Below are 15514 nucleotides of genomic sequence, written 5' to 3'. Positions count from 1 at the left end.
GATTTTGGGATGGTCCACTGTATGATCATTTTAAGCAGGCTTAACATAGAATGTGACACTTCAATAGGTTATAGGTTTCGTTGCCTTTCCATAATGAGTCAGTTTCACCATACATTTAAAAAGTAGTGGAATATAAGCTTCATGTTGTATCCTGTTGCAGTAGGCTCTGGGCTTTTTTCTTTTTCAAATTTATTGGATTTCTAATGATTGTATCTTTCGCCTAGCCATCCCTGAAAGGTTATTTCCTTGTGTAACTTGTAACTATCTTCTGCTTCCTTGCAAAGGTTCCTTACTAACATTCAGGCTTGTGCCAGGCAGAATTCGAGGGATCGCCATGCACTTTTTGACCATCTTCAATGGAGCTGGTTGTTTTATGGGAGCCTTTATTGTTCAGGCAACATACATAGGCTCTCAAGGTAAGAATGTGCTCATGCTGTATGTTTGCGAGATGAGTTTTCTAATCCTCTGGCTATTGATTTGGAGAAGCATGTAACAGCATAAGAGTGGCTGCCAAAGTTTATTGATTTACTTTCACAATTAAGATAGAATTAAGATAGGAAATAGACTTGCAGCTGTATTCATCAAATTGTAATGATTCCTCTTACTTTTGATAGGTGGAGTAATTAGAGAATGGCATCTGTGAGGAGCCCCATGTTTTCTATTCTGAAATCATGGGCAATAAATTGGCTATCAAGCATCCTTCATCCACCAGAACCCTCAGCACGTGTTTATCCCCAGCCACATTTACTTGGGGGTCATCTGAGCCACCAGAATGTGTGTTCAATGCTTTACAAAAGGTAGAATAGTAGAATACATTGTAGGTACATTGTACCAGGGTCTTGAGAGTATGGACAAGAAAAATAGGTTGAGATTTGCAAAACTGACCAGGAGATTTAGACACCCAGTTCCTATTGAAATAATGAGAAATGTGTGGCTAAATCCCTCCAGGACCATATTTTGCCACCTTATCTCTCACAGGGTAGTATCTTACTCTGCAAATAGTCATTGACTTTAATGGAATCATCAATGGCATAAGGTACTACTCAGTGGGAGCAAAGGTGTGTCAGTCTGATGCTTAGTCAGCTATGAAAAGCTCAACCTTGAACTTCATGCAGCAGGCAAAATAAGGGTAAAGTTGAACCTCATCCCAAAGCTGAAACCAAGCTCTGAACCTTTCTTTTGAAGTTAAAATATTTCCTTGGTCTTTCATTTTTCACACATGTCCAGGTGCTACCAGAACCCAAAAGTAAGAAAATGTCATGACAATATATTTTCACAGTATTTCTATCCCACTTAGAAAAGAGCTAGCATTCCCAGAAAACTCGTTCTCATGACATTTCTAAGCCAATTCCGTACATTCAACCAACTGAAAGCATTTATTATAAACCTGACCTTCTGGTTACTCTTCTGAATTGGTCATGGTAGGAATCTGGCACACAGTTCTTAAAAATACCTTTTTTGTTGATGAACCTTTGTTAGATCCAGTTAGTATGTAGGAGTTCTCTATTTTATAATTACCTTTAAAACACCAGGAAGTATTTAGAGCAAAGGGATAGGACCTCCTTTGTTTACATGTCCAAAATAGTTACCATATTCGAAGTAATCAGTTTTACAGATTGCTTGACATCCATAAATTTGATCATTACCACCTTTCAAGAAATCACCCTTTTAACATGCTACTGTTGCTGGCTGTCGTACAAACTACAGCTGTAGTTAAAATACCTGCCAATTTTCAGAGCTGCTTGGGTTGCACCTATGTCTCCAAGAGACATTATCCTGGGGAACAGTGCAGTTAAAAAGATTGTGTATTATTGAAAAAGTATGCGTCAGAAAATATTAATCCATGCTTCCAAGATCTGGATGTACAAGTAGTTGGTATCTTAATCTGTTTCACTTCTGTAATGAAGTTTCTCTTATATTTGCTTAAGTTAACAACTTCAACTAGATAGAATTTTATTTCAAGCCATGAGTTTCATCTAGAAATGGAAACGGATATTAAAATGATTAGCTCAACAAGTCACTTTCAAGTCTTCAAGCAGAAAGGCCAACAGGCATAATAGTTGAGGTTACAGATGGTCAAAAAGTTTCCAATAAAGCACATTTCCTTTTGAAATGTTGATTTCATTAAATCAGCATTTTCCCAGAATGTAATCAACTTTGTCAGACTTTTTAGTGATAAAATTATCAAAATGATTTTTTTATGAAAAAGTTGGAATATTTTGTTTTGTTGAGGAAAAATGTTTTATTTCAACTATCATTTTGATATTTGTTATAATTAAATGTAACATAATTTATATGATATAAAAGTCAAAATGCTTAGACTCATATCATGTAACAACATGATGTCATTTTATATATTTTTGTTATACCAATTATAATAGGAAATTACTGATTATAAAAAAAATATAAAATCAAATTAAAGTCAAAATGGAAACAAATTTGGGGGGGGGGGGGGGACAAAACTCTTTGACCCAAAACAAATGTTTTTTAGCAATTTTTGATTCACAGGTAATTTTGCAATTTCAACTTTTTGTTCCAATTCAGAACAAAAATATTTAGAATTGTCAGGAAAGGAAATTCTGAGTTTCAACCAGCTGTCGTTGAGATTTTCAAAGGCAATTGGCGGATTTAACCATTCATCTCTTACATTTTTATGGGAGTTGTGTGGCTAGATCCCCATGTCAGCTTTGCAAAATCTCAAACCACATCTTTATCTCCATTACTGACTTCCTGTGAGCGAACACAGAACTGAAGACAGCTACTGAAAGTGACTTTCCACTAAGGAGGATTATTTTCGAGGTGGTTCAGTGATTGTCCAGACTCCTAAGGTTTGGGGGTTGGCCTGGCTAAGCCCCTCAAAAGATTCTTATCCAAACCTGTAATGAGAATCAAGGTGAATATTATTCTTAAATGGTGTCCTCCTGTTCTTCCAGTGAGAACACTTAGATTACTCTTTTCATTTTCATGTAATTGATATATTTTTAGGGCCCAAGACGTTCCATTCTAAAAATGGGCGGAGATTCCTCTGAGGTTCTTTTGCCTCAACCCTAAACAGAACCAGTTCACTTATTCCTAGCAACCATTCCTGGAATGATACTGTGATTTGGGAATATGACTGAACAATTTATGAATTCTGTGTGAGATTTTGAACCTTATGTGTCTATGTCAGGCTGCAAACACCATTCTGAATGTGCAGCTTTTTGTCTTCTGCATGGTCTCTTTACCTCTGTTGGATTAAAATTCCAAAGGATGGTGGCAAAAGAATAACAGTAGAGGGTAGTTGACTCTTAAGTATCCTATCGTTGGAAATCATTTCACTGTGGACAAGACTAGTCCCTGCCCAGAAAAACTGGTTTAGCAGTGAGGAGGTTGCAATAAAGTCACCTGGCAAAGCTCTGTGCTCATGAGGGGGGGCTAGTAAGGATATCACCTGGCACAGTGGGACGGGAAGCTTTCAAAGGACAGAAGCTTTTCTGCTCCGGGGTTCTTTTTCTCCAGTCCATGAAGAAGAAGCAACCCAGCATGTAACGCCTCATGAGGTAGGGACACCCTGCCTGCTGGAACCCAGTTGATTCCCCACAGACTCATATGGGGATGGTGAGCTTGACAGTAAGGGACATTGAGGTTTAATATGTTTATTGTATTATTTGTTCTGTACGCTCCTGTGCTGTACATGATTAAGTATAAAGGAGCATAAATGCGTTGGACTATGTGAAGGGTGTGTGTTAACTGTTTGACAACTACTGCATGCCAAGTGATGAAGCAGAAGCTTCACACCTTTAGGGTGAAGTTTTGGTAAAGGACTGTGTTTTAAGTACTGGGGAGTCTCAAGGGTCAGCAGTGTTCCCAGAGGGGATAGGTGGATGGACAGGGGCTCCAACTCTCAGAAGGGAGTGCCATATAGAAGGTCTGCACCCTGAGAGGTTACCTAGGGGACCCCGAGTTTGGGGCAGTGGCTGGACTCTGTTCAGGCTGCAGGGGCTTAACATTCCTCAAGGGATCCAGAGACTTGGATTGTCCCCACAACAGTCCTAATGGGTGGCCACTCGCTAGCATTTGTGACAGACACACAACCTGTAAATATTTCTGTATCTCTATTATATAACCTTTTAAGTGCGAGATTTTATGAATATTGTAATTCTTCTGCTAACTTTTGGTTCTGAACCGTGAATTAAGCTAGGCTTGTTTGTAAAAATGCAGACCTTTTGAGCTGAGTTTAAATTATAATGAAACCAGCAGAGGTTTTCTTATCTCATTTCCAAAGGAATGCAAGAATTCACTGCTACTCCATCTGTCTTTTGATGCCCATTCTGGAAATGGTGTCAGACATGATGCCCTTTTCCAAATTATTCCATTATTTTTGCATGATTAAACCATCTGTATTAGGCTACGTTACTCTCATATCATTCTTGATTACCTTTCTTGGGGCTTGTGTTGTATTGCTACAAGTGATATGAGTAAAGTAGTTTTGTTGCTTTAAAAACTTCCGGAGCTGCTTATTGTTGACTGTTGACCTCTAACCTGATCATGGAGGGTCTATAATTTTGGGGTAAAATATCATATCTCTGCTAAGCATGCTTACAGAAATAATAATGGACGTTATTGAAGCTGTAATAGGAAGTAGGTGAATATAAATAATTGTGTTAGTACGCTTTTGTTACGTTAGTGGCATGTTTTATGGGTGTGAGGCCAAACGCGAGAGTCTTGGTTCTAGTCAGGCTAAGGCAGGGGTTTTTAGTTAAAATTATATAGGCCTGAGGACATACCCAGGTAACAATTTATGCCTTCTCTTGCTGTGCAAGTAAACAGGTGACCGCAAGTTGCACAAATTAGAGGGGATTTGGGGGCCTTCTGCAATATGTTAACTAGGCAGTTTGACCTCAGTGATGTGCGGGAATTATTAAGAAATGATTGACACAATATATTAATATTAATGAGTAGAAGATTAAGTAAGGAAGTCCGCAATGCCACATATGGATAATGGATAGGTATTAATTTTGTTATGGTCATGGAAGATGATCAAATATGGTTGTAGATTCAAATAGTTACATAAAGAAGGGGTATAAAAGATCCAGTCTAGTTCTCTAATTTCGGGGTTTGTTGGGTCCCTGAGACTTTGTAAACTGAATCTGGACCAACTCTCCACTTACTTTTCCTTCTATCTTTGTTTTTAATGGTCTTGTGATGAGGTGTAATAGACTCAGAGGACCCCTGCTGGAGTCCTCACGGTCCTACCACACCCCATCCCAGGAAAGAGCAGTAGATATAAGTCCTCCAGGCTGCCTAGGAGCTGCTGGTCAAAGTAGATTCAGTTGCTGGCAGGAACTAGGGGAGCAAGGAAGGTACTCCTGGCTGGCTGCAGGGACACAAGCAGGACTTCAGCCATGGGGTGAAGGTGCTGGGGCTGCAGGCAAGTGACCCAGGGAACAGAAGCAGCATCAACAAAGTAAAAAGGGATGCAGCAGGTGGTTGTTATTTGTAGGGTCCCTGGGTTGGGACCTGGAGTAGTGGGTGGGCACAGGTCTATCCCACTAGCCACCAGGAAAGTGGCTGCATAAGCCCAGGGAAGGAGCTGAAGATCTGGAAGAGGGTCAGCATTTGTTGGACTTTGATACCGCCCCAGAAGGGGAATGAACTGAACTGTAAACAGTGACTCATCTGGAGAGCAGGGGTCAGTTGAGGCTTGCTAGGGGGCAAAGGTCTCCAGGGAGGAAGCCCTGGGGGCACTGTTCCATTCCAGAACTGGGATCACTTGAGAGCTAGCCCAGAAGAGGCTGAGGAATAAGTCCTGGGAGTGCTACAGGAAGAGACCAACTGAGCGTACTGTGATAGTTGGACTTGTTGGACTTGTACACCAGATGAGGTTTGTTTTGTTCACATATGGACTGTATATGACTCGGCTTGTGGGTTGAGTTGCCAAAGATCCACTGAGGAGGATGGTAGCCGATGGAAGGCACTATGAGCAGCGCAGAGCTGAAAAAGAACAGACACGCATATATCCGATAGAGGGCGTTCATGAGAGGTGAGTGGATCCCATCACAGGTCTCCATGATGTAAGATTGAAGGTCTCAACAATGCAGGAAATCACTTTCCTGTACTTATTCTCCTCAAAGGCAGCACTTCTGAGAATGACACTAGGGACCAGTACCAATTAGCCAATACTGACATCAGCTACACCCCGATCCCTCAAAAAGTTAAGTTCCATGATAAAGAGTGCTAAAAAATAATCAATATCTGAACAACTCATGGTGCAGGAGGAAGGCAAACCAACTTGAATTGGTTGCTTTTAAACCAGCTGAACCTGGGTTAGGTTCTGAAGTCCAGACCTTGTTCTGTCGCAGTGAAGCAGGATGACACGTGAATTGTGCTGTTGTAAAGCTAAATTCAACAAGGTGTGTTGTGTGGATGTTAGGCTACCGACGCTTTTGCATTGTCTCATGATTCAGGTTTACTGGAACAAAAGCCTAAACTATTTTGCATTCTCCCACCCTTAGTTCAGTGGTACCCATGCTCTTGGGAAGCTGTTCAGAACATACTGAATTAGAGTCAGTGAAAGGATAAAAATTGTGAATTACATTGCTGAGCATGGAAGGTGTTGATTAAACTACTTCAACCTTTTTTGGATCGTGCTCCATATCACTAGCTTAGGATATTTTTTATTGGAACAGTTGATCAGCTATCAGTCACACAGAGTCTAGGCTGCATTAATCACATTTTAACTCATCTAAGGAGGATGGTGTGAATATGATAAAATAAGACTTCTTGAAATCTGATGAGTGCAAACAGATGACGGGTGACAGTGATATTTTCAGTACGAGCTGGGAAACTGATCTCTTTTGCATCTTTTACCTCTCCTGACATTTTAATGGAAGAGATGCAAAACTAAACCTGTCCTCCTTTGCTAATCATTTCAGAATAAATGTATCTAAAAGTAGTAATGCAAATATGTAAAGGGGGGGGTGGGTCAGAGGGGAGGAAATTAGTCCAGATTGCCTCTTTTTGTTAAGATCTCTGGTACCAGTATTCTCACTTATGAGTTTTAACATACCTGTGTGATTAGCACCAAAATATGATACTGCCAAAAGACGTTTTACAGTACAGATGGCAGTGTCCACTGATACCTGTTTAACCAATAAGGATTCGAGACAGCATGTACTAAGACTTAGACTTGGGAGTGAGAAGCATTAACTATATCCCATCACTTGATGAATTGATTGAGGGATATGTGAAGCTCTTGAAAGATTTGAATTTAAGTGGGTTTTTTTAACTCCAAGTCTCAGTAGTGGGTTAAATGTAAGTATCTGGGATTTATTCAGGATAGACTAGTCTGTGGGATGGCTTCACTGTGTTCTATATGTACCTTTTAACTATGAGTTTATGGCATTATCTATATGGCAGTAAACAAACTGCACTACCCATCCAGCTTGGGGCTCTGCTGTGCCTGCAAGGTACAGCCCTGCAAGGGAGGTGGTGTAGCTAGCGCTCCAGGCACAGCCCTGAAGATGCAGCATCCATGTTTCTCTGTATCCAGGTGGACCTGCTAGCTTGTGTGGACAAATGGAGGATCTACAGCCTTGCCTTTCCCTACCGGCTGTGGAGAGGCTAGTGCCTGCAACAGCATTAGCTTCATGCATATGCTTTGTGCTCCATGCAAACCTGGCATAATGTGGTCCTTGCATTCCCCATATTAGGCCAGGCTTTGCATGGAGCACAGAGGGCATGAGGCTGCTCTTGCCCTCCAGCCCAACCCAACCCGCTACCTCTTTCTCTGTATACATGTGCAAGGCCAGGCACCATTGTCTTAGGGTAGATTTACATTGCAGCTGGGAGCAAGCCTCCCAGCCTGGGTAGACAGAGATTTGCTAACAGGGCTCAAGCAAGAGTGGTAAAAATAGGAGTGTGGAGCCCGCCCAAGCTCCAGCCCAAGCCAGAATGTCCATATTGTTATTTTTAGCATGCTAGCTTGAGCCCCACTAAGGCTGTGAGGCGTTTTATATTGCCACCCATCACTGTAGTATATGAGCATCTTCTATGTAAAATTGATTGCAATGGCTCTAATTGGGTTAAGTAGCTCTTCCAATCAGTCATGGAACACACACACAATTCATTGACACCCAAAAGGGAAAGGATCTCAATCTATCCATGGTTAGAAGTAGCTGATAACATTTCACAGTATGAATCAACAATGAGAATTTTCATGTTGGAATAAACTTGAAAATAGGGGAACTGTTGTGCAAGTTTAATTCCCAGTGAGGCAGTATCCACATGACAAACCATCCCCACAAACTGGGACTTCTGTTGGCAATCTTAGTAGAAAAGCCCAGGACTTGACCGGAGTGTGGAGATACTGCCAACTAAAAGCACAGACTTTACAAATCAGTGTCTGGGACACCAGCTCCTGGAATTCTGTGATTACAACAGACTCTCGGCTTCTATTTAAAACAATGAACAATCAAAACAGACCAAGTAAGGTTCTGTGTCTCATGGTGTAGAAGAAAAGCTTGAAAACATGAACAGACTTGAATCCATGCAGGGAGGCTTTGAGTCTTCAGACAGCCTGAAGCAATAGCGCCTAGCAGAGTGAGCTGCCCCATGTGTCTCAATGGAATTTTAACTACAAGCCCTATTGCTTTGTTGAGGCCACCTCAGCAGACGATGCTGTGTGGGTGCAGGATAGAACTGGACGGATGTCACACCCTCACTCCCCATGGAAAATTTCAACTTTTCGTTTAAAAGAAAATCTAAGTCAGAACTTTCTGTGGACATTTTTTTTAAACAAAAGCCCAATGTTCAGCTGAAAAACCATTTTGACTGAAAATTTTGGACCATCACTTGTGTATCAGGCCTGGGCCACCCGCGCAAATACATACTGGCTACTGGGTAAGTATTTGGAAGACTCCCAGTAATGCTGTCACCCCCACCTATCTGGAGGAGGATCTCTGCTTCTACTGGGGAGAGACTGGCCCCTGCTGCCAGTACTGGGGTGGTGGGGGAGAAGGGAGCCCCACTGATGCCTCCCACTTTGAGTGCAGCCGGGGGCATAACACAGGGGCAGGATTTGTCACTGTGTGCCTATTGTCTGCCCTGAAGACGGAACAACTTTCTCACCCCAAAACTAGCCCTTCTGATTCAGGGAAGGGGGTGCTTGCATTGTTGTTGCTTTCCTTGTCAACTTTCTATTACACTATTGTCTAAAGACCCCACTTCAGATCTGGGCCCCACTGGGTTAGGCACTGTTCAAACACAAGGCAGAGAAAGAGCATGAGGGGAAATAAACCCAGAGAGAAGTAACTTATAGAAGGTCACACAGGAGGTCAATGGCACAGCATGGAGTAGAACCCAGGTCTCCTGATTCCCAGTCCAGTGTCCTATCCACTAGATCATGCTGTTTATTGCCAGGACCGGCTCTAGCTTTTTTGCCGCCCCAAGCAGCAAAGAGAAAAAAAAAAAGATAAAGCCGCGATCGGCGGCACTTCGGCGGCAGCTCTACCGCACTGCTTCATTCTTCGGCGGCAATTCGGTGGCCGGTCCTTCCCTCTGAGAGGGACTGAGGGACCCGCTGCTGAATTTCCGCCAAAGACTTGGACGTGCCGCCCCTTTCCATTGGCCGCCCCAAGCACCTGCTTCCTGCGCTGGTGCCTGGAGCCGGCCCTGCTTATTGCTATACTTGTTCTGCAGGTGAAAAGAGGGCTTCCATCTCCAACACTATTAATTTGGTGTCCTTCGCCAGCACTGAAAACACAGTCTCAGGGACTCCGTTTTGGGTCTGTTCTCTTGGAAGCCACAAACTCTGCAGAGCACAGGCGTGGAACTAAATTCATTTTTGTTATAATTCAGTAGTATTTTAATGACATCATTTCTATTTGGATTCCCTGGTAAACTCAGTTCCATTACGAAGCTCCTGCTGCTTACATAGTTAGACCAATAGATGTAAATAATCCAACAGACAGTGTGAACTCTGCTTTGACAAGCTGTAGTACAGAACCCCATGCTTGCTTTTCCTTTCATCAGATACACTCACTCTCCCTCCTTCTTCTATCGGCCACTGGGGGATGTAAAATGAAAAACTGCCTGATTGTGAATTATGACAGTAAAAGTTTATATGCTACTAAAATGAAGTTATGGTACCTGGGAGCTCAGTCAACTGACAATGTTAAATGATATATTTTAAAACTAGTTCTGAGATAACACCACAAAGGGAGCCACACATGCAGAGGTGAGGTAGTGCTGTTCTCCGACAGGCGGCGAGGCATCGCTGTGCAGAACAAAGTCTGGAGAAGGATGAGGGAAAACTACTGTACTGATTACAGTTGATCCTTATTGATCCAGAGAGATCTAAAGGGGATGCTTAGGGGAGCGAGAGATGTTTACAACCTTGAGGTACGGATGAAAGTGTATGAGGATGAAAGAGGAAAGCAGAGATTCTTTTTTCATTCCTTTAACTGGTCACTCTCTCAAACTGAAGTCGTTTCCTTCTCCTCCTCATTCTAATTAGGTTAAGTAGCTCTTGCAAACTGAACTAAGAATGCCAACAGACAGCTTAGGTCAAGTAAGGCTATTAGTTTTCACTGGCACAACTGCAAAAGGAAAAGTTATTTTTTTCTTATTCCCCTTTTAGCAAAGCCTTCTGGGGAAAAGCTGCTTTCTAATGCTAGTGGACTTCACATTGGAAACAGGGGAGTGAAGAAAGCTGTTGTTTTTCTTGGTGATAAGCAGGCTGAGTTCCCAGTTAGAATAAGGGCTTGATACTGCCTTGTAGAGTTTTGCTCTGATATTTTAGCTCCTCTGCCACTCTGTGGTTTCAGTTTGGTTTTGGGTGTTAACTATATTTGATCATCCTTCAAGAACTGAACTTCTGGAAATTCAGTCTAACTAATGACTGGCTTCCTTCTGTGAAACCCAATCTTTACAGTTACCAAAAGAAAATCTGCTTCTGCAATTATGATGTGCACAGCTTATCTGACAGGCAGGGGGAAACTTTTAAAGTATTGCAGTTACCCAAAATTTCTTGAGGTGTTTTGGATTGTATGTGCATATGTGCCATTGTCCTTTACTTGATGGAATTTGAAGTGCTGAAATGTGTCATAAGCTCTATACTACCAAGAGGCCAAGTGGTAGGGGTCTGTGCTTATAGAGTATTTACAAATAGCTATGGTGTGCAGCATAAAGAGGATCAGAAAGGCCTAGCTGTTGCAGATCCCTAGCCAGTATGTTAAGCAACAAAAAGGCAAAGCTTCCTATTTTTTCAGTGACTGGTGGATGGTGCTGCTGGAAAACCTGAAGCACTTTGACTTTACCTTCTCAGATATTCATTAGCACATTTCCCATTCACAGCAAAGTTTGAGAAATGTGATTTTGTTCCAAATGGTGCGGGGGGGGGGGGGGGGGAAAGGAAGGAGAAAGAGACTGGGACTTGCTGGACAAGAAGACTGGATCTGGGTGCTGTGTTAGGGAGACTGCAAATGGCTGGGTGAACAGACTAGGATTGGGAGCCAGTAGGTGGGAGGGAGACTGAGATTGCATGAGGAGCTACAGAGAGACTTGGACTGTCTGGGAAAGGAGACGGGAACTAGGAACCAGTGGGGAGGGAAAGGAGGAGAGGAAGGGGCAGAGGCACATCCGACAAAGTGTTGTGGGGGAGAACTGGGACTTGCTGGACAATGAGCCTGAGACAATGAGCGGGGGGGGGGGGAGGGCGGGGAAACTGAGGTTGAATGAAGAGTTCAGGGAGAGAGACTGGGACTGGGAGCCAGTTAGGGCAGGAATGTGAGCAAGGGGGAGTGGCTGGATGCCAGGGTGAGAGAAGAGACAAATTGGATGAGGTGTGTCATTCTGAGACTGGCTGGATAAGGAGACTGCAGTGGAGTTAGGGGTAGACTGAGGTGAGACTAGGATTTGCTGGGCAAGGAAAGTGGGACTGGGATGAGACATCTGAAGAGTGGAAAGTGGAAGATATTAATAATTTTGTCTCAAGAGCAGGGTTTAATAGGGTGCCATAAATAAGGCCTGGGAGCTCCTATTGCTCAATGAGAAAAAAACAAAATATTGAATAACTTCTCACAAAGTGAGCACCATTCATTCTGTGCACTCAGTGAGTGTCCTGTGGAAAAAATAGTATGTGAGCATGTAACTAAAGACTGCATTGCATATACACATGAGGTTTAATTAAGGTTGTATGGGCAACCTTAATTCCGCATTTCCCAACTTTAAAATACTTGATTTTGCAACCTTAATAATGTTCTCTTTAATGTAGATTTTTTGTGTATGATACAAGTATATAGAAGATGATCAGAGAGGAAGGACAGTCCAATGTTCAGGGTGCTAAGTAGAGACCTAGGTCAATTCCCTGATCTACCATAGAGTCCTTTGTGACTTTGGATATGTAATTTAGTTTCTCTATGCCTAAATTACCCATCTGTAAAAGGGTATAATAGATGCATTAAAGACTGTGAGGTGCTCAGATAATGGGCTATATAAATATCTATGATAGAATTCAAAGCACCCATCACTGTAGGATCTGTGTGATCTTACACAAGCTTATATTTCAGTAACTTATATGTGACCTACCTCTTAGCCAGTTGAATAAACTAACACTGCTTCAAATATTTGCTTCACTAGGCAATTGGTTCCCAAACTTCCTAAATGAGGGTAACTTGGAGAGATTCTACTTCTTCTTGGCTTCATTAATGGTGGTGAACACCTTGGGGTTCTGTACCATTTCACATAGGTAAGTACCAGAAAATGAGGCTCTGACACTTCACTAGTGTGTGTGTAGGATTTCTCATTAAAATTACAAGTAAATCTTATAACAAAGCAGTGCTGACTGAGCAGCCTAGAGATAGTTCATTGGATTACCATGCAGAGGGTCAGAGTTCAGGATTTTCCCTCTTCCCTCTTGGAGAGAAGGGGCTAGAAAGTACTTTGGCTGGGATAAGATTAAAAACAAAATATACATCCTTTGTCCCAGTTGTTTAAGGGGTCTTAAAAATCTAAAATTCTGTGAAGAATGCTAACACTAAAGATGGAAGGGAACTGTTTAGGGGAATGTAAGTATAATGGGATGGAATAGAACAAAGGAATGCACAGGGAATGTTTCCTGCTTCTCAGCTGTATACTAATGTCAGCTAGACTCCCTGGTGGAGATGGTGGAATGACTCCAGTCACTCAAATGCAGGAATCAATTCTATATTGCCAGTAGGCCTTAGATTATATAATCCAGGGGTTCCCAAACTGTGGCCAATAGGACCACCAATAATGTTTGCAAAACTGTCTGGGGACATGGTGCTGTCTCTACCTCCCTGTTTCCAGCTGCTGAAACATATTAAAATCCAAAAATACACTAAATACATAACTAATATTTTCCCTCTAATCAACAGTTGTTGTGGGGACGCTATTCAGTCACCAACAGTAGGACAGGCAGCCCACACCATTGCAAATGGGAAGGAAGGGGTCCAACAGATAAACTCTCTCTATTAAAATGTGATTCACACTATTAAAAACATCGAGAACCCTTGAGATAAACTAATTGAACTTTGCTAATTCTAATTTCTATGATTCTTCTGCTGGAAGGCTGGTAGCTTGATATGGGCACTAAGTATTCTTGAAGTGAATACCTCTGAGAGAAATGTGCTTCTAGTAACAGGGCCTGATTAAAAATCTGACTTGTTTTATTACAGATTTCCCTAACTTTGTAACACCAAGGACCACGCTGGCATCTTGCCAACCACATAAATGCCATATCTAATCCAAATCTGAATTTATATCACGAGGCAGCAATGTCTAGTTGCTAATCTAGAGGGTTAGCTCTGGACTATATTTTTGACTCAGATTCTTGCAATGGATAGATCAATTTCTTCTCTGTGTACCTCAGTTTCCCCCATATAAAGTGGAATACCATTATCCACAAGTTCAGTTTAGTGTTTTGAGGCCCATTGCTGAAAAATACAAGTACGAATTATTCAAAAAGTACTGTATTTTCCTAAGTGTTAATTTATTTCATGCCTGTTCTTTAAATTATCAAGACTATAGACTACTACCTAGTTTTTCTACAGCACTTTTCATCAGTAGATCTCAAAGTGCTATTATCTGCATTTTACAGATGGGGAAAACTGAGGCACAGGGAGGGAAGTGACTAGCCCAAGGCCACACAGCAAAATCCCAGCAGAGCAAATCCTTAAAAGGAGGGTCATATTGCTTTGTTTTTTTTTTATTTGCAGATACAGCAATCTGAATCAAGAATATGACCAAGGGTTCAGAGGAAGCATCCTTGACAAGAAACTTCTGCAGCATGAAAAGTCTCCCAAGTTTTATGACAGTGTCCTAGAATATTCTTCCACTTTGTCTCCTATGGAGACAGCCCTATAAAATTTTACCCTTAATTGACAGACCTGGCATCAGAGTGCAGTCTACCTGCTTTGTTGCAGTCAGTCATCTGGCATATTTTAATGAAACTGCCTATGTATTTATGAATGGCCTTAGCAATAATACCGATTTGTTGTTATATTTTTTACCAAGTACCACAAACAACTGCAAGCTTAGGACCTGTCCCTGTAGCTGCTCCAGCAGCATAATTCCAGTTGCTGTCAATGAGAGCTCCACAAGCAAAATGGCTACAGAGCAGAGCCTTTTAAATGGTGAGGGGAAATGTATAATGTGTTAACAGATGTATTTAATTATGGCTTAAACTGAATAAAGTCACTTAAAAATTTGTTTAGCAAATCATTGAGTCACACATTTACATATAAACAATTTAAAAATATCTTGTTTGGAGACAGTGTTGTGTACTAGACGGAACAGTGGGTTGGAACTCAGGAGATTTGTGTTCTATTCCCAGCTGGATTACCTTGGGCAAATCGTTTCACCTCTCTGGACCTTGATTTCCCCCTTTGTAAAATGGGGATAATACTGGTCCCTTTTGTAAAGCACTTTAAGAGCTACTAATGAAAAGCACTCTGTGCGAGAGTTAGGTGGTACTATTATAATTATTTAAATAACCCCAATTATTTTGCTCATATGCATGTACAGGAATCACTTCACTCATCACCTCTGGAATACAGTAGCTGTTTAACAACCTCACCTGGCAAAAATACAATGGAGTTTTTAAAAGTAAGAATACTATATCCAAAAAAAACCCTGAAAGATAGGGAAATAACTTCCTACTTTGGAATTTGACATGTTGACAGTGGGGCTACTAATCATTCCCTTGTCAGCAGTGTCATGGGATTTTAATGACTACAAGTAGGTGAGACCCTTTTAAAATCTCACTGGGAACATGGAACAGTTAGCTTCACAGTTCTCTTCCCTTAAACACTGTGCTGGGGGATTTGCTGTACAGGGTACATCTACACAGCAAAAAAACAAACAAACAAATCCCACAGCAGTGAATCTGAGAGCCCCGGTCAACTAATTCGGGGTTGTGGTATGGGGTAAAAATAGCCATGTAGTCATTCAGGCTTGGGCTGGAGGCTGGGGTCTGAAACCCCATGATGGGGGAGGACTCTGAGCCCAGGCTTCA

At 41.8% G+C, this 15514-nt stretch overlaps 1 protein-coding gene across 1 annotated transcript in view; it reads left to right on the top strand.

The window, feature by feature from the left end:
* Positions 1-14612, top strand: part of SLC15A5 (solute carrier family 15 member 5) — a 64130-nt gene extending 49518 nt beyond the window's left edge. Inside the window, exons 7-9 of the mRNA XM_034758054.1 lie at positions 285-416; positions 12619-12727; positions 14217-14612. Of these exons, the coding sequence (XP_034613945.1) occupies positions 285-416; positions 12619-12727; positions 14217-14364 (389 nt within the window). The 3' untranslated portion in view covers positions 14365-14612. The remainder of the gene's footprint in view (positions 1-284; positions 417-12618; positions 12728-14216) is intronic.
* The last annotated feature ends 902 nt before the right edge of the window (positions 14613-15514 follow it).

Source organism: Trachemys scripta, chromosome 1, assembly GCF_013100865.1.
Source record: "Trachemys scripta elegans isolate TJP31775 chromosome 1, CAS_Tse_1.0, whole genome shotgun sequence".
NCBI lineage: Eukaryota > Metazoa > Chordata > Testudines > Emydidae > Trachemys > Trachemys scripta.
This window is presented reverse-complemented; position numbering and strand designations above follow the sequence as displayed.